This window comes from Giraffa tippelskirchi, chromosome 10 (assembly GCF_054371585.1).
Source record: "Giraffa tippelskirchi isolate mGirTip1 chromosome 10, T2T-mGirTip1v1.2.pri, whole genome shotgun sequence".
NCBI classification, from domain to species: domain Eukaryota; kingdom Metazoa; phylum Chordata; class Mammalia; order Artiodactyla; family Giraffidae; genus Giraffa; species Giraffa tippelskirchi.
This window is the reverse complement of record NC_137284.1, coordinates 67,960,408-67,978,463: the sequence shown is the minus strand read 5'-3', so window position 1 is coordinate 67,978,463 and position 18,056 is coordinate 67,960,408. Positions and strand designations below refer to the sequence as shown.

The 18,056-nt window shown below is 39.6% G+C and overlaps 1 protein-coding gene across 1 annotated transcript in view; it reads right to left on the bottom strand.

Annotated features, from left to right (window-relative positions):
• Window positions 1-2,919: 2,919 nt before the first annotated feature.
• The window catches only part of SCIN (scinderin), an 89,618-nt gene continuing 74,481 nt past the window's right edge, over window positions 2,920-18,056 (bottom strand). Inside the window, exons 11-16 of the mRNA XM_081535383.1 lie at window positions 16,592-16,762; window positions 9,947-10,124; window positions 9,530-9,651; window positions 6,819-6,896; window positions 4,366-4,426; window positions 2,920-3,743 (exon numbers count right to left, since the gene is read on the bottom strand). Coding sequence (XP_081391509.1) covers window positions 3,616-3,743; window positions 4,366-4,426; window positions 6,819-6,896; window positions 9,530-9,651; window positions 9,947-10,124; window positions 16,592-16,762 — 738 coding nt within the window. The 3' untranslated portion in view covers window positions 2,920-3,615. The remainder of the gene's footprint in view (window positions 3,744-4,365; window positions 4,427-6,818; window positions 6,897-9,529; window positions 9,652-9,946; window positions 10,125-16,591; window positions 16,763-18,056) is intronic.

Sequence of the window (18,056 nt, the reverse complement as noted above, 5' to 3'; positions counted from 1 at the left end):
AGTAGGATACAACTCAGCAACTGAACAACAACAATGTGTTGCTACTTAAGTTCTGTTTCTTCCTGAGTTAACTTAGTTTCTGTCTTCCAAAGAATTTGCCCATTTCATCACTGTCAGATTCATAAGCATAAAATTATGGTTCTTATTTTCTTTTCAGTGTCCATAGATTCTGTGGTGTAACCCCTCTTTTATTCCCAATATTAGTATATATAAATTTATATTTTCCCCCATTTTCTGTAATAGTCTGTATTAATCATTTTCTTCTGTTTCCTTTAGATTTAATTCACTCAGTTTAAGGTAGAAGCTTACATCATTGAGGCCTATCTATCTAATATTAGCACTTAGTGCTATAAATTTCTTTTTAAACCCAGAGTTAGCTATATCCCACACATTTTAATAGGCTGTATTTCAATTTTCATTGAGATAAAAATAATTTGTTTCCCTTGTGATTTTTTCATTTATCCAAACATTTGCAGATTAGAAAGATATCTAGCTGTTATTTCTATTTTAATTCCATCGTAATTAGAGAATACAGTTTGTATGATTACAATACTTAGCATTTGTTGAAATTTGTTGTATGGTCCAGAATATTTTCTCTCTTGGCAAATAATTTAAGTGCCCTTAAAAACCAATTACATGTACTGCCATTATTGGTGGGGGCTTCCCTGGTGGCTCAGATGGTAAAGAATCCACCTGCAATGCAGGAGACTTGGGTTCAATCCCCGGATTGGGAAGATCTCCTGGAGGAAAGCCTGGCAACCTATTCCAGTGTTCTTGCCTGGAGAATCCCCATGGACAAAGGAGTCTGCAGGCTACAGTCCATAGGGTCGCAAAGAGCTGGACACAACGAGCGACTAAGCACTTGACTGGTGAAGTGTTCACTACACATCAATTAGGTTAAAGTGGCTGAGAAAGCTGTTCAAAATCTCTAGATCCTTACTGATTTTCTTATTCTATCAGTTCTTGAGAGATTATCTCCCCATTACAATGGAATTCCAAGTTTTAGTCTATTATTTTCACAGTTTCATTTTCACATTTAAATTTTTGAACCATATGGAATTTATCCAGACATATACAATAAAATGTGGACCCAACCTTTTCTTTTTCTTCTTTCATCACCAAAGCTTTTCATTATTAATATTTTAGGCAGTACAATAAGGATGGTATTTAGGAGAGACTGTTTTAGAAAATATATAAAATACATAACGTACTTTTAAAATATCTAACATGTATTTAAAACTAAAAAGGGAGAAATCATAATGGGAAAAAAATCTAAAGATAGAGCAAGAAAAAACATTTTGAAAATACAGTTTTTAAACTATAAGATGTGCTTCCTTATAGGCAATGAATACTAACATTCTTTTCTTTCTTTTGACTAGAATTTAATCTCTCTGAGTAATCTGTCCAGCACAGAAACTATTTTGAAGCCAATTCTAGGACAATCTTGCAAAACAAACATACAATGCTCAGACACAAAACAATAGTTCATTTTACATAAGTTCTTTGTTTCCTGGTCTTTTGTTCAAAGTTAATGCCATGATCCGATTCGTTATTTGAAATTCCTGAGCATGCTACTTCAGAAGAAGTAGTAAATCAGAAATACTTATTTCTGACTAGTACTTGACTTTCCTGGATTCACTAATGTTCTTTCCGGTCACAAATTTCACACCAGTTTGCTATATTTTTTGAAGCAAAGAAAGGTCTGTAAAGCACTGGCTGAGAGCTAAATTTGTTATAGGTTTTCATCCCAAAAATCTCTGAGGAAAATCAGAGACAATAAAGCAATCTAACCTTTCATATTAAACATTAGTAAGCAATAGCTCCATTCTAGAAAAATAGAAAATAAATCATGTAGCTTTTATATTTATTAATTCGGCTGTATGAAATTGCATTTCAAATCCAAAAGACTAATTTCCCTATGTGTTTACGCGTAATTGGAGTTTTAAAGCTACTCGATATCACAGAACGACGGCCCAGCTATAACCCACCAAATGTTCTTTTTAGAAGTAGACTGGTTCCCCTGCCCTAGGCTGACTTCACACGTATTGCAGGCGTTTCTTCCAGACACATCAGTTTTGTGTGTGAAATGCAAAAAGGAATTCCTTAGCTCACCTTTTTCAGGTAATTTTTACAAATCCTCTTTATCCCCGCTGTCCACCAGCAGCCCTTCAGTTGACTAACGCAGGACTGATGATACAGCAGCTGTTTTTGCTGGTAATTTCTGTGACCGCCCCCAGGGTTTTGTCCTTCCCTCATGGCTTGTGTTGATGACGCACCTGCCTCCTCAGGCACTGCCATCCCTGCCTCCGAGTGCTTGCGTTTGGGATTTGAGAAAGTCATGTTTTCACAGCACAGGCTTAAACAGCTGGGTCTGTTAAGGTGAATGTTTTGTAGCCCAGTGCTGACAGGAGAGAACCCCGAAGAATCTCCCCGCTTTTTTAGGCTTCAGACCCATTGGATAGAGCAAGCTCCCACCTCCGGAAGCAAACCAAGATCTAAGCCTGTAAATGCCTCACAGGTTACGAAATCCAAACCTAAGGACAGCCAATCACAATCAACTAGGCTTCAAGCTGTAGCCAATCAGCAGTAATTTCCTTGCTTTCTTGCCACCTTTTCTCCATGAAAATCTCTCCCCAGTGCTCGGTTTGGCACTGCTGGATCCAAGAAGGTTTTTGCGCAAAAAATATTTTTAAAATGGTTAATACGCTTCTATTTATCTTTTAACAGGGCCTGGGTTTCATTTACACTATGATATTTAACTCTATAACAATGGAAAAGTTTAATTCTAACTACTTAATGAGAATGAGTTTTTAAAAATTAAATTCATATTTATTTATATGTAAAAGTGTTTTAACTTTAAAGTTAACCGTGTAATTAACTCACACATCACACTTGAATAAAATGTCACAACATGTCACATTTTTAAAGATATGTATTTTAATGATAAAAGACAGTATTAGTGAAGCCTTTTTGAATGTATCTTTTGTGACGTTAAACATGTACTGTCAAATACATAGATGTATGTAACAGTGGGTAAGAATATAAATCATTTTGTCAAGAGAGAGCTGTGCTTTCAAAGCCTTCTTAAAAGGCCAAAAAGGTAAAGTTTCTCTTAGGAAATGATGCTTTGGAGTTAATAGTATCACCGTTACATCAGCTAAAGAAGGAAAATAACTAACTTCTAAAACCATCTTAACAGAAATCTTACTGCAGATAGGTGATTCAACACAACACACAGAAAGAAGAATAACCTCAAAGGCAGGTGTAACTTTCTTCCATGGTGTATTAAAAGTAGGAGTTTGGCTAGTGGCTCCTGAATTGTAAAAGTTGCTGACACACTCCCCTAGGCTGTGTATAGTTCTTCCCCTCTAAAAAGTCATATAAAAAGATATGTGAGCGTCCAGCAGAGCTAATATTGATCCATAAGAAAAGTTATAAAAATATTAACATAAGAAAATTCCAGTTTAAAAGAAACTTCAAACCAATTCTAAGCACTGAAAAATAGCCATATGGCTGAGGTTAATTTTCTAAAGTCAAACAAGCTCCTCCTACCCCCCTAAAACAGCAATGGGACGGCTGCCCCATTATATTTGTTTTTTTCCTACAAAAATCAGTTTACCACCTGCTGGAATCCCAGCCCAGGAACCAGCCTGTGAAAGTAGGTGGCTCATGACCCTGTTTTATGATGACAATTGGCGTCCTCTTGTCTCTTCCAGAAGGGTCAGTCTCAAGGTATATTTTGGCTAAAAAGAGTTTAAAAAACAAATAAATTTGGTTAGTTTCAACTAAAGTAAAATAACTAAAGAATGAAAAGCCTTCCAATAAAAGGAATAAATCAAATTTTCATTGGCCCAAAGTAGCCAGTGCTACTCCATTTGAACAATTCTTTATTATTTTCTCACATGTGGAATGTGTATGTCTCATTATTGCCTGAAAAAAATTCCAAATTTTATGGAATTATCCTTACAGCATAATTATTCTTTACTTTGCAATAATGCAAAAAAAAAAAAAAAGTACTGCCGGAAAGAACAGCATTCCTCAAAAGGAATTTATAAAAATCTAGATTATCAGAGTTATGGAGCTTTTACTATTTCCATAATTTAAAAAAATGAATTTAAAAGTCTCAGAATAAATTGATATCATTATATCCTAAATTAGATAACATAATTTTCTTATTCCTATTCTGAAATTCTTCAGTTTTAAAAAAATTCCACTACTCTTTAGTTCTGAAGATGAAAGCTAAGATTCTTCTGATTCTTTTTGGTTTTGATACATGGTTTTGGAGGATGTGGTGCAAAGAGAAATCAGGAACTTGGTAACAACTGTTCAGAATTATGTTCTAATTGCCCATGGGATCCAGCTTACCAGACTTCAGAGATTCCGCTTTCTCAACTTCATTGGCATCTTTTCCAATCCAAATAAAAATCTGCAAAATGAAGCAATAATAATACTCATAATTTTGGGAGTATAGATGTGGTGTGAGCCTTATGCAAAGTGCTTCTCATACCATCTCGCTTAATCTTCACAACAGCCCCAAAGTCAGGGATGTGGAGATGCAGGTGCAGAGGAGTTCAGTCTCTTTCCTAATGTCTACACTTATTAAGAGATGCCTGAATTTGTATCCAGCCAGTTTGACTCCAGATATCACATTCTGGTATTTTATATTTATATAGTATTTTTCTAGTTTATAAAGTGAGCCTTCCTGAAAACAACATACCAGCTGGTTTTTTTGCACACAAATTCCTTGGGTGTGTAAAGCAGGCATTATTCCCATATTATTATCCCGAGGGAGCCACAAGTAGCTTGTTCATGAGCACCCCACACTCCCTTTAGGAACCCCTAACTTAAACCTAGTCTTCTCCTATGTTGTGGTATCCTGTCACACTTTGGTAAAAGTGCTATGTGTGTGTGTGCTTAGTCACTCAGTTGTGTCCAACTCTTTGCAACCCCATGGACTACAGCTTGCCAGACTCCTCTGTCCATGGGGATTCTCCAGGCAAGAATCCTGGAGTGGGTTGCCATGCCCTCCTCCAGGGGATCTTCCAAACCCAGGGATCGAACCCAGGTCTCCCACGTTTCAGGCAGATTCTTTACTCTCTGAACCACCAGGAAAGCCCAAATATTGTTTAGTATTTAAATACTGATTCCTTAAAACCTGATATAAACTCTGCATGTATCCTTCTTGTCAAATGTAGGCTGTGTACTTCAATGATGAAAAATTCTCCTGAATTCCCTTATGTTTAAATCACTTTAAGATCACTTGTTGGCAGAGAAATTTTGGTCAAGTTAGTTTTGATTATATTCTAATTTGTACTGAAAGTGCTAGAATATTTGCCTGCAGGCACAGAACAAACCATGAAAGCGCAGCTGAGTAAATAAAAAGTATAGTTAAAAAAAAATGAAGTGTAGTACAGGAAATATTCTAAAGCATCCTTGATTATGGAAGCAACAGAGTTGACTACAAATGGAAAAGATTAAATTCTTCTGAATAACGAAACTTTATTTTGTAATTCTTAAATACACAAAGGTGTTTTATTGACATGAGGTTTTACATTTCATATCTAGAAATAAGTGATCCATTCACTTAGGGAGAATCTGTGACCAGATCCCAAATTCAAATATGCTAATTTAAGACCAAGAAGCTAAAGTATAATATAACTGAATGATTTAGCAAGTAAGAACAGACCTAAAGGTAACAAATCTCTGTGGTTGACTAAAGACTAGGCCTAATTCAGGAATTTTATATTTGTTCTATATAATGTAGCTCCTAACATATTTATTTTTCCCTGTCACTATTATTAATTTGCTGCTCTTTAGTTGATAAATCATATCTGACTCTTTTGTGAACCCATAGACTCTAGCCCTCCAGACTCCTTTGTCCGTGTAATTTTCCAGGCAAGAATACTGGAGTGGGTTGCCATTTCCTTCTCTAGGGGATCTTCCCAACCCCAGGGATTGAACCTGTGTCTCCTGCATTGTCAGGCAGATTCTTTACCAATGAACCACCAGAGAAGCCATTATTAGTTTACATAGATGTTAAAAGAAAACGACTCTCAGGTATGACTTCCCTGGTGGCTCAGACAGTACAGAATCTGCCTGCAATGCAGGAGACCTGGGTTTGATCCCTGGGTCAGGCAGATCCCCTGGAGGAGGGCATGGCAGCCCACTCCAGTATTCTTGCCTGGAGAATCCCATGGACAGAGGAGCCTGGTGGGCTACAATGCTTGGGGTCACAAAGAGTCAGACAGGACTGAGCGACTAACACACAACACATTGGTGTGACACAAAAAATCACCATTAATTTGCTACAAATAAAGATATATATATTAACAGTAATGTATTTTAGTGCGTAGATTCAAAAGTATTCTGTTTGTTTCTTCTCCAGGCGAGAGGTCTCCTATGAATTCTTGTCAGATTTCAAGAGAAATTCTGAATATTTCAGTCTCCCTGAGGCATTGCAACCCACTAATGCCTTTATTACTTAAATGTATGAATAAATAAGAATGAATGAATGTCTGAATAAATAAGGAACAAATGACTCTTACAAATAAATGAAAAACAGTTGTTTGTTTGTTTGTTTGTTGTTTTCACCTAAAACTATACAGCCAAAGATGGATAGCCATGGAATTATTTCCAGCTTAAGAAAACAACTTGCCATATGCATTAGTTTTATTTTTTGCCAAACTGTGGAAAGTTTTTTTAAATATAGCCTAAATCCATGGGTCTATTTATTATTAAACTTGCCATTTCTCAAAGAAGGTTGTATCAGCTCCCAACTATAAGCACACTCTCTCGCTATGAACAAAATACAGTTTTACCTGTTCCCAAGCATCTAACAGCATGACATCATCTTCTGCTAAATCATCCTGGGTGAACTCTCCTGGAACCTCTTCAATCTGAAATGTATAAAAAAGCTTTATAACCCAACAGTCAAGCAGTGATTTTTCCAATATAAAGGATGAAAATGCTTTGTATTATCTGGAGCATAGAAAAAAAAAAGTTTATTAGTCATTTTTTTCCTTCCCTTTGGGCAATAAGGATTTAAATAATTGTTTATCTATTTAATCATGTATCACAAACTGAGGCTATCTTATTTAGGGAGGAGAGTACTTAACATAAATATTGCATATGGCTTTAGAGAGACCATGTACAAGCAATAGAGCCATAGTTTCCTCTACTTCCAGTTCTCTGTGACAAGTTGCTTCACAGGTTTCTGTTGCCTTCCTAGTTCCTAAAGACATTTAAGTTTATGATGCAGGTATTAAATCTTCTTTCATTTTATCGGTAGGTCAAGATTATTTTAATAAAATTAACAGGTCTGGTCATTTTTAAAAATCAACCATTTTCAATGAAATATTGTAACAATATTCCATAAGCAAGGTGTCATTATTTTTATTTTAAATGGGTTAAATTGTGTTCTCCAGAGCTAACATTAAAGGGTAATGGACTAGTTTAACACACCCAATACCAGCAGGCATTCATTAAAGTTCAAATTTTTGAAAGAATTCTGGATGAAACTCCTCCTAATCATTAGGAAGGTGGTGATAGATTGGATTAGGGTTTGCAATTCTTCACTTCTCCCCTCTGCTATGTGACTCTGCAGGTGAAGTTGACTGTGGCCTTGGCCGTGCCACATTAGCCAATGGGACTCAGCAGGGCCTCCTGTGCTCCTGGGCTCTGTCCACAGATAAACAGGGATGAACCTAACCTGTGGCCCCTTAAGCATGACAATACCTATTTGTTGTAATTTGATGGTATTCTGAGATTGTTACACAAAAATCAAACACTAGCCATTTACAGAAGGCAAGAAATGTGTTTATATGCCTTTTTACAGAATAATTACCAATAGCATAATGCTTATAAAAGCAAAAACTTTCAATATCACTTATACCATGCCAGGCACTGTTCTCTTTATATGCAACAACCAAGATAATATTCAAAACAACTCTCTGAAGTCAGTACTAGGATTAGTCCCATTTTTCAGATGAGAATATTATAACACAGAGAGGGTAAGTGACCAGCTTAAGGTCACACAGCCAGTAAGAAATATCACCAAGTAAGTGATATTGAACAGGCACACTGGTTCTAAAAGCTGTGTTTTTGACCAATAGACTCTGCTGTCTTGTATGAATCTACGCGTCTAAAGCCTGTTTTCTGATGATGGTAATAAGATCAAACACTTGTTAGCAACACTCCTTTTCCTTAAAATGTTAAGAATTAGAGTTCCAAATGTCAAACAAGAAAATGAATAAGTGTAAAGAAAAACTATATTTCTCTTAAATATGTGAATGACAAAAGCCGAAAACTAACCGATTTTTTTAAACCTAAGAAAAAAGCCTAGGAATTATATTTGTAAGTATATCTTTGCATATTAATTTTTGTAAAATATATCTTCATTGGAAACAAACATGATATTTATAGCAATATTAGCAAATAATATTCTTAAGAAATTAGAGAGGCTCACACTGAAAAAGATGTTATTTGGATGCAATACCAATAACAGTCAAAAGAGTAAAACAGATTTTCCTGATGACAAATTTATAAAATACAGGGAATTCTTGCAAAGTAGATGAACAATTGTGCTGCCTAACAACCTAATATTTATCACAATTCACCATTTAAATCTTTAATCTTTAGGTCAAGTCACTTGTAAGCTTCATGTGTGTTTCACATATGAGCAGTTTCTTCTTCAAAGCATTTTATTTCAAGCATGCAATGTACATAGGAAAATATTAATTTTCATGTGTGTGTTCAAAAGTAAAGCTTATTTACCAAGTCATGGTGACCAAATCTTTAGTTCAAATTTTATCAGCAAAGAATTTGTTTCCTTAAATGAAAAATTAACACAAAAGCCTAATATGTCAAATGGAGAAAGCAGAATTTTTGTGATTAAACTGAGATGAGGGGCTCAGCCCAGGATATTTCAGAGACCCATAGGAAATCACTCTTGTACACAGATACTTTTACTTCGAATTGCCTAGAATTTAAAGCTAGTGAATGTGACTGTGACATAAAATATTCCTGCTGATTTCAGCTCACTTGCAGGTGTGTGTAGAGCTTTCTGTGATTTTGCTCAATGATCATAATATTTCCATAATGTTTTTCATTCCATCAGCATGGTGAGACTTTTTACTCCCCTGGGAAACTGAAGTGTAAAATTTCACATAGTTTGGTCAGAGAAACCACTATTGCTGCCCACCGCAAGTGTCAAATTATTAAATTAACAAATCCAACCATGTGCATATGCATACAGCAACAACCACATGCTGACACAGGTGCAAAGTTGCTGATATTTTTCAGAGCCGCTTGATTTATATGGTACATTGCAGTATTCCCATGCTTTCCCATCCGTTATCATTGGCTCTTAAATCAACCCTGTGTGGAGCAAAGATTGTCATCTGCGGTTTGCAAGTAAACCAAAACTGGGAATTGGAGTAGGAATGTCACCGGAAAGAATCAGAGCAGAGTCAGAATGCATCTCTTTCCCCCTGCTGTTTGGTTCTACTCTGTGGTTTCTCAGGACACTTACAATGAATCTTCCAGTTTTGTTGGAGCAGCCGTAAAGCCGAGGTGGATGGTCTTCAGCCTGGGATTCTAGCAAAGGAGAAGTCTGGTAGTCTTTCTTCCCTCCAAGGGAATTCCAAAACTCCTCTGTGGAAAACACACTGAATTAACCTATGCATTTTCAGGAGCATATGGTCGGTATTGCTTTACAGTAACAAATAATTTCATCTCACCCCAAGTTCATTGTTAAGTTACTTAAATGTAGCAGGAGAGGTTACACAAATATAGCAGGTACCATCACCCATTCTTGCAACTAGTGAATGGGTTTTTAATGCCCTATAATCATTATAAAGTTCCTATTTATAAAAAAGATAAATTACATGATGAGCAAGTTCACCAAGTATAAGTTCTGGCTAGTGTCCTTGGCCCCATCTGTACACACCTGGTTCCTCGCCCTCCTGAATCATCGCAGTTTTGCATTTGAGGACACTTGCCACATACTCTGCTCCTTTCTCCTCCTCCTGTCTGGCGCCTTTTCCTATCCAGATGTAGCCATTATTTTGTCGCAGTTTCAGGACAAAAACATCATTGGAATTCAATGAATTTGCATCGACATCTACCTAGAGTATGAAGAAAAATAACACAATTTAAATTCAAGGCTGGTCCCTCAGTAAACATACCCAAGAAGCTGTGCTGGTGCCAAACAACCTGCAGACTTCTGTCCTGATCCAGGAATTAATTCAGGGGGCACAAGGACACCACTTGTTATTGTTGTTCAGTTGCTAAGTTGTGTCCAACTCTTTACGACTCCATGGACTGCAGCACACCAGCCTTCCCTGTCATTCACTACCTCTGGGAGCTTGCTGAAACTCATGTCCATTGAGTCGGTGATGCCATCCAACCATCTCATCCTCTGTTGCCCCTTCCTCCTCCTGCCTTCAATCTTCCCCGGCATCAGGATCTTTTCCAATGATTCGGCTCTTCACACCAGGTGGCCAAAGTATTGGAGCTTCAGCTTCAGCATCAGTCCTTCCAATGAATATTCAGGACTGATTTCCTGTAGGATGGACTGGTTTGATCTCCTTGCTGTCCAAGGGACTCTCAAGAGTCTTCTCCAGCACCACAGTTCAAAAGCATCATTCTTCAGCACTCAACCTTTAAAGCCCATCTCTCATATCCATATATGACTACTGGAAAAACCATAGCTTTGACTAGACAGACCTCTGTTGGCAAATGATGTGTCTGGCTTTTAATACGTTGTCTAGGTACAAAAAAATTCTCAGATCCAGGCTTCAACAGTAAATAAACCGTGAACTTTCAGATGTTCAAACTGGATTTAGAAAAGGCAGAGGAACCAGAGATCAAATTGCCAACATCCTCTGGATCATCGAAAAAGCAAGAGAGTTCCAGAAAAACATCTACTTCTGCTTTACTGACTATGCCAAAGCCTTTGACTGTGGGGATCACAATAAACTGTGGAAAATTCTTCAAGAGATGGGAATACCAGACCACCTGACCTGCCTCTTGAGAAATCTGTATGCAGGTCAGGAAGCAAGAGTTAGAACTGGACATGGAACAACAGACTGGTTCCAAATAGGAAAAGGAGTACGTCAAGGCTGCTTATTTAACTTCTATGCAGAGTACATCATGAGAAATGCTGGGCTGGAAGAAGCACAAGCTGGAATCAAGATTGCTGGGAGAAATATCAATAACCTCAGATATGCAGACGACACCACCCTTATGGCAGAAAGTGAAGAAGAACTAAAGAGCCTCTTGATGAAAGTGAAAGAGAGTGAAAAAGTTGGTTTAAAGCTCAACATTCAGAAAACTAAGATCATGACATCTGGTCCCATAACTTCATGGCAAATAGATCAGGGAAACAATGGAAACAATGGCTGACTTTATTTTTCTGGGCTCCAAAATCTCTGCAGATGGTGACTGCAGCCATGAAATTAAAAGACGCTTACTCCTTGGAAGGAAAGTTATGACCATCCTAGATAGCATATTAAAAAGCAGAGACATTACTTTGCTGACAAAGGTCCATCTAGTCAAGGCTATGGTTTTTCCTGTAGTCATGTATGGATGTGAGAGTTGGACTGCGAAGAAAGCTGAGCATCAAAGAATTGATGCTTTTGAACTATGGTGTTGGAGAAGACTCTTGAGAGTCCCTTGGACTGCAAGGAGATCCAACCAGTCCATCCTAAGGGAAATCAGTCCTGAATATTCATTGAAAGGACTGATGTTGAAGTTGAAACTCCAATACTTTGGCCACCTGATGCAAAGAACTAACTAATTTGAAAAGACCCTGATTCTGGGAAAGATTGAAGGCAGGAGGAGAAGGGGACAACAGAGGGTGAGATGGTTGGATGGCATCACCGACTCGACAGACATAAGTTTGAGTAAGATCCTGGAGCTGGTGAATGGACAGGTAAACCTGGCGTGCTACAGTCCATGGGGTTGCAAAGAGTTGGACATGACTGAGCGGCTGAACTGAACTCACCTAGGTACCACTAGGTAACCGCTAGGGGGTTAGAAATATTAGAACAGTAGCATATATTGCTGGGTCACTGTAAGGCTCCCCTGCCTGCATAATCCTCTGAGAATAAAATGAGGCAAATTTAAGTGATACCTAACAAGGATAATATTCAAAGAGACCACAAAAAGGATGATGGCCTATAACTGATATTTGGAAAGAGGATGTAATATTCACAATGACACACATAAAGCATAGTGTTCAGATTTTCTCTCCCCTACTAAAGAGGTTTGTCAAATCATCAAGGAGACATCTAAAAATCATAAAACAGGGATTGAGATTTAATGTAAGAAAAGACTGTAACAGAGATTGACTCAAAGGTTTTCCAGGCTCAGATAAATTATAGCTCAGATTATAAAAGAATATTTAGAAGACATTAAAATCATAGCCCTGACAAACCCCCTTCCTTTTAACCAAGATGCTGTGGACACTGTCTGGGATGAGCCACATGAGCGCAGTTCTGGTCCGTGTGGCCCAGTGCAAGTGAGAGACGCCTGGCTGAGACCAGACTCCAGCCTGAGGGTGAGCCTGAAGGTGGGGCCTCGGGGCAGCAACAGGGCATGTGCAGAGTCTCAGGATTGGGAGGGAGCCTGAGGTCCTAGGATGGGCTTGTGTCTGTGAGCTTGTCATTTTGTGTCTCTGCACTGGTCTGAGGCCCCTTGGACACAGGTCTGTGTGACCACACAGTGTGTGTGTGACTTTCCACAGGATTCCGTGTGACGTGTGCTAGCAGGGAGATGAAGAAGGACAAGGAAACAAGACTGTGATAGGGTAGCCATGAGGGAGGAAGAATTCCAGAGTGTGGTGTCCTGAGGCCAAGAGCAGAGAGCACTTTGGGAAGCAGCACATGATACTGTTTGACCAACTGTGTGGAGTGGCCAGAGGAAAGCATCAGTGTGTGGAAAGCTGGTCTTGCCCAAGTTCATCAGGACCCTGTCCCTAGAGACAGCACTGGAGGAGCAAGGGAGCACTGCTGGAAGTTTTGAAGATGTGTCCCAGGTGTTGGTCACATTCAGGGGAATGGTTATCATCCTCTTTCAGTAAGACATTGGCCCCATGGACCAAGCTTGAAAGAATCCATCAGATGTGATGATGAAAACTGATAGGAATTGTGACTCCCAATTCCTAATCCAAATGTCTCCTTGTTTTGTGTGTGTGTGTGTGTGTGTTTTCAGTCAGTCAGGCATGTCCAACTCTTTTTGACCCCATCCATGGACTGTAGCCCACCAGGCTCCTCTGTCCATGGAATTTTCCAGGTAAGAATACTGGAAAGGGTTCCCACATTCTACTCCAGGGGATCTTCCTGACCCAGGGAATGAACCTGCATCTCTTGCATCTCCTGCACAGGCAGGCGAGCTCTTTACCAACTGCACCACCTGGAAAGCCCAAATGTCTCCTTGTTGTTATAGAGGATAGAGCTCGGATGATGGAGAGACAGGTGGTAAGAGGCCCATGCCCAGACTGGTGTAAGGTTCCACAAAAGAACCTTAGAAAGCTTTAGCCTCCTAGGAGATGAAAACAGAAAGCCTTATCAATAGTGTTTTGACTGGTGCATTTCAGAGAGGCTAGGAATGCAAAGGTTAGTTTGAGAGGCTGCAAGAAAAGAAAGAATCTGTATCACAAGCAGCTCACGATGCCTCATAAAGAAGTGTCCACTGAGAAGAGACCAGGACTGTTATGATTCTCCTTGACTCTTGCCTCTGAAATTGGCTGAGAGGGCCTGGAGATGAAAACTTCACTTTTAATTTGACAGATTAAAAAATCAGTCATAATTGAACACATGAGAATCCATGCACAGAATGTTGTGGATGAGTCAATACAGAATGGCATTTAAATTATATGACTAAATGAGATCACTCTGAAGAAGGCCAAGACAGCCCTGGAGAGCTCAAGAGCTTCGAGGACAAGCAGAGGAGGAGAATTCAGCAACTGGGTGGGAATGAAAACAACCTTCAGAAGGGTAACCCTCAAGTGTGGAAGAAATCCTGGTAAGTGTGGGGTTTCAGAAGCCTAGTTAAAAAATAGTGTTTTGAGAAGACAGAAAAGAGCAATTGAGTCAAATGCTAGAAAGAGGTTGAAAACAATGGCATCAGAGAAGAGAACTTCGATGGCAAAAGGTAGGTCATTGGTAAACTAGATAAAGCCCATGTGGATGGTGTGGCGGGAAGGGATGGCTGAGTGGAGTGGCTTTTGATAGAGGAGGCTTAGCATAGCAGGGTCAGTGAGGGGGCGAAGGTGACTCTTCTGAGGATGTGTACTCTTAAGGAGTTCAGAGAAAGGATGTGGTAGCCGGGAGGGGGTCAGAGTCAAGAGAGTCTTTAAAGAAAGGATGAAAGTGTTTTAAAGATGTTTGTGCTGCAGAGTAAGTAATCCAGGAGAGAAGAATAAATCAGTGATATGAAGAGAAAGGAGATGACTGCCTGCAAGAATGATGAACTAGAGTTAGGATGAGAGCATCGGACAGAGAAATCCAGGGAAGTCCTTAAAAAGGCCCAGGACAGGGGACCCAGGACACAAGTCAGTGGCGGGGAATGGGGGCAGATGGAATTTGGCCTGAGACAGGAGTCATTTTATTTATGTAACAAATATGTATTCATTTATTTACCAATATATTAGTTTATACAAACATTACTATTTTTATTAATGTATGGATAACAATATATCCAATGTGTACCTTAGTGTTTATATGTAAATTGCTATTATAAAATGTTTATTAATTGTTAGCTATCAATAAATTAACAACTTAAATTAATTTCATGAAACAGGCAAGAAGGAGAATTCTATGTACAGATGCAGACAAGCTGGTGATATTGGAGGGGAGTAGATAAAATAATTGGGCTTCCCACATGGCTCCAGTGGTAAAGATCACCTGCCAGTGAAGGAGACATAAGAGATGTGGGTTCGATCCCTGGGTCAGAGGGCATGGCAACCCACTCCAGTATCCTTGGCTGGAGAATGCCATGATTCCCCAGAGGAGAATCCTACATGAATCCTACAGAGGATTACAGAGAATCCTCTGAAGCTCGCCAGAGGAGCCTGGCGAGCTACAATCCATAGAGTCACAAAGAGTCGGACACAACTGAAGCAACTTAGCACTCATGTGTGCAGATAAGGTGAATCTTCTGGGATTATTTTTATATTCTCTGTGAACTCAGAATCCATTATCAGTAGAGAACTGGGATGCTGGAGATGTGTGGGGGAGGGATGTGATGGGTGTGATAGGTGGACAGGCTTCATGGATTCAACCGTGGAGAATTGCTGGAAGAAATGGGGGCTAAAGGACAGGAGACACTTGTCAAACATTAGATGCTTGAGGTGTTAAAGTTACCGCCAAGGACAAGGTCTAGTACAGGACCACAAATGTGAGATGAAGTGGGGTCAGAATAAGACTGCTAGATGAGAGGAGCCAGAAATGAAGACAGTGAGACAAGAAAGCCATCAAAGAATAAGAGGGCAGGACTCTCGGCTCAGCAGACACAGAAAAGAGATGGAGGAGGGAGACGGATAAGAAGGAACGAAGTCAATGGGGCAAAAGTGAGCAAGGAGGGGAGCCCGCCATCCCATCCCTGGTCAGCCGGCATCGGGGAAAAACACAACTTCCACTCGAGAGGGCTGTATGGACATCTGTGTCCTCAGAACAGAGCCAGAGAACAAGAACGGGGGCAGCTTAGAGGAGAGGTTCCAGGGGGAGGGATGCTGTGACCCACCTGGTTTTAAGGGCTCATCTGAACAACGTGGCAGAGCAGCCCAGGTTTGCAGACACACAGAGAGTGCAGGGCAATTAGGAGACTTGGGAGACCTGGGTTTCAATGATGACTGAGGTGATGGGGTGAGGCACTGTGAAGAATCCTCCTTGAAGTCAAAGGACTCAGCCATTCAAAACCCTGGGCCCACTGGCCTTACCCCATACCTGGCGGGCCTGTGGCCTGACACTGCGCTCTGGGGCTTGACTTCTTTCACAGCTGCCACTCAGAGGCAGCTCATTTGGCCAGCTGAATTATGACTCTGGCCCAGTGTGGCAAAGCTTGCTTTCCATGTTCCTTTACATTTGTGCAAATAAGGGCCTTCTCTCTCAGCCTCCCCAGTGTGGTCACCGGACCATCATCCGCAATCCGTCTTCCCCCAGGCCTTTCAAGACAGAGCTTAAGCTGTCTCATGCCTTCAACAACTTGATTTGTTACATTCTTCTTTTTTGTATATAATTAAATTTATTTTTAACTGAAGGATAATTGCTTTACAGTATTGTGTTGGTTTCTGCCAAACATCAACATGAATTAGTCATAGGCATACCTGTGTTCTCTCTCCATTATTCTTAAATTCATTTGTTTTGTTACAATGTGGTTGAAAAATATGAGAGGCCTGGTATCTGATTAACTCTTTAACTTTTTACTTGATTCTCCTGCTTTTAGTATTTTTAATGGTGAAAACTGGATAAGTGATAGCAATGAAAGGGGTTTACTTGCCACTTTTTTTTAAAGACTGTTATTGGCTGATGGCTCAGGTCCCCTGGGAAGTCCATGACCAGGGCAGGTTTTATTGACCGTGTGACATTACCTCCACAATTCTGGTGATCGAAGCCAGGTTTCTTCGGACTTGAAAGAGGCGTGTAGGGGGGGCCGGTGCCTGACCTCCTTTCTTTGATGTTCCGTTCTTGTAAATAATGAGCGGTTTGTCTTTGAACAAACTCAGCAGGTGAGCAGGTTCTTTGCCTTGGGAGACTCGAATCTGGGGGCAGAGGGGATAAAGAAATATAATAAAGAGGGCAACGAAAGAAGGCTGTATTTCCAAAGACGTCCTTAGTTTTCTTTTCGAAAACAAAATTAAAAGTAAATAAAAAGTCAAGTGCAAGAGGAACGATGATTAACAGAAAATATAGGTTAATAATAATCAAGCACAGCTTCCTTGCTGACTTAGGAACCATTTGTTATTCCAGATACAGCACACTGGGGCGGGGGGAGGTGGGTACATCACCACGTTGCACTGCTTTCTGCTTCCACACTGCACCACTTACATCTGACGTAAGTGTGTTCATCTACGTCTCCAAAAGGGAAAAACAACAAAATGCTGATCTTTGTCATCTTTTATAAAAATTACTCCTTCTTTTTTTTAACAAGGGCACAAAACTTGACAGATGTTTAGGGGTATATCTGCTTCTCACATGTTTTGGATCTTTTTCAAATGGCTAGATGTGCACTCATTCAAATGCTTCCAAAAATAAGACAACACAAAAGCATACTCATTCTTTCTGCAACCCTACCACTGTGGGATGAAAAAAATCATCCTCATCTGAAAGCAAAAGTGAAAGCGCTAGTCGCTCAGTTGTGTCTGACTCTCTGTGACCCCATGGACTACATAGCCCACCGGGCTCCTCTATCGATGGGATTTTTCAGCAAAAATACTGGAGTGGATAGCCATTCCCTTCTCCAGGGGATCTTCCCAACCCAGGGATTGAAGCCAGGTCTCCTGCATTGCAGGTATATTCTTTACTATCTGAGCCACCATCGTAATCTAGGCGTGAACAAAGATTTCAATCCAAACATCAAACACTAACCGTCAAAATAGACAGCATAGACTTTTACTTTTTAATTTACCTATGGAAATGGTAATAGTAGATTTGCTTAATGTAATGATTTTTCAGGATAAGGAAACTGAAGAAAATAAATGGTAAATGATTTAATTTCATCTATTAATTTAACAGCTAGATACTGGATTAGACACAAATTTCCTTTTTTCTGCATAAACTATCGATGCATTTATTTACATAAAGAGTTCAAATTTTGTGTCAGTCTCCTATTTTTTTTTCAATTACCTTGCCTTTTGCAAAAATTGAACCATCTCCCCTACCCTGGTCTGTTTTTTTTAGAAACCAAGTGAATGAGAATGCTGAAGTACACACCACCATGGGGAGGCCTAGGGAGCAGGGAAAGTAACTCCACAGATAACCTTCAGTTAGCAGACATTTAAATAAGCAAGTAGCCAATTATGAAACTGTGTTTTGAGTCACAACCCCAAAGCTTGG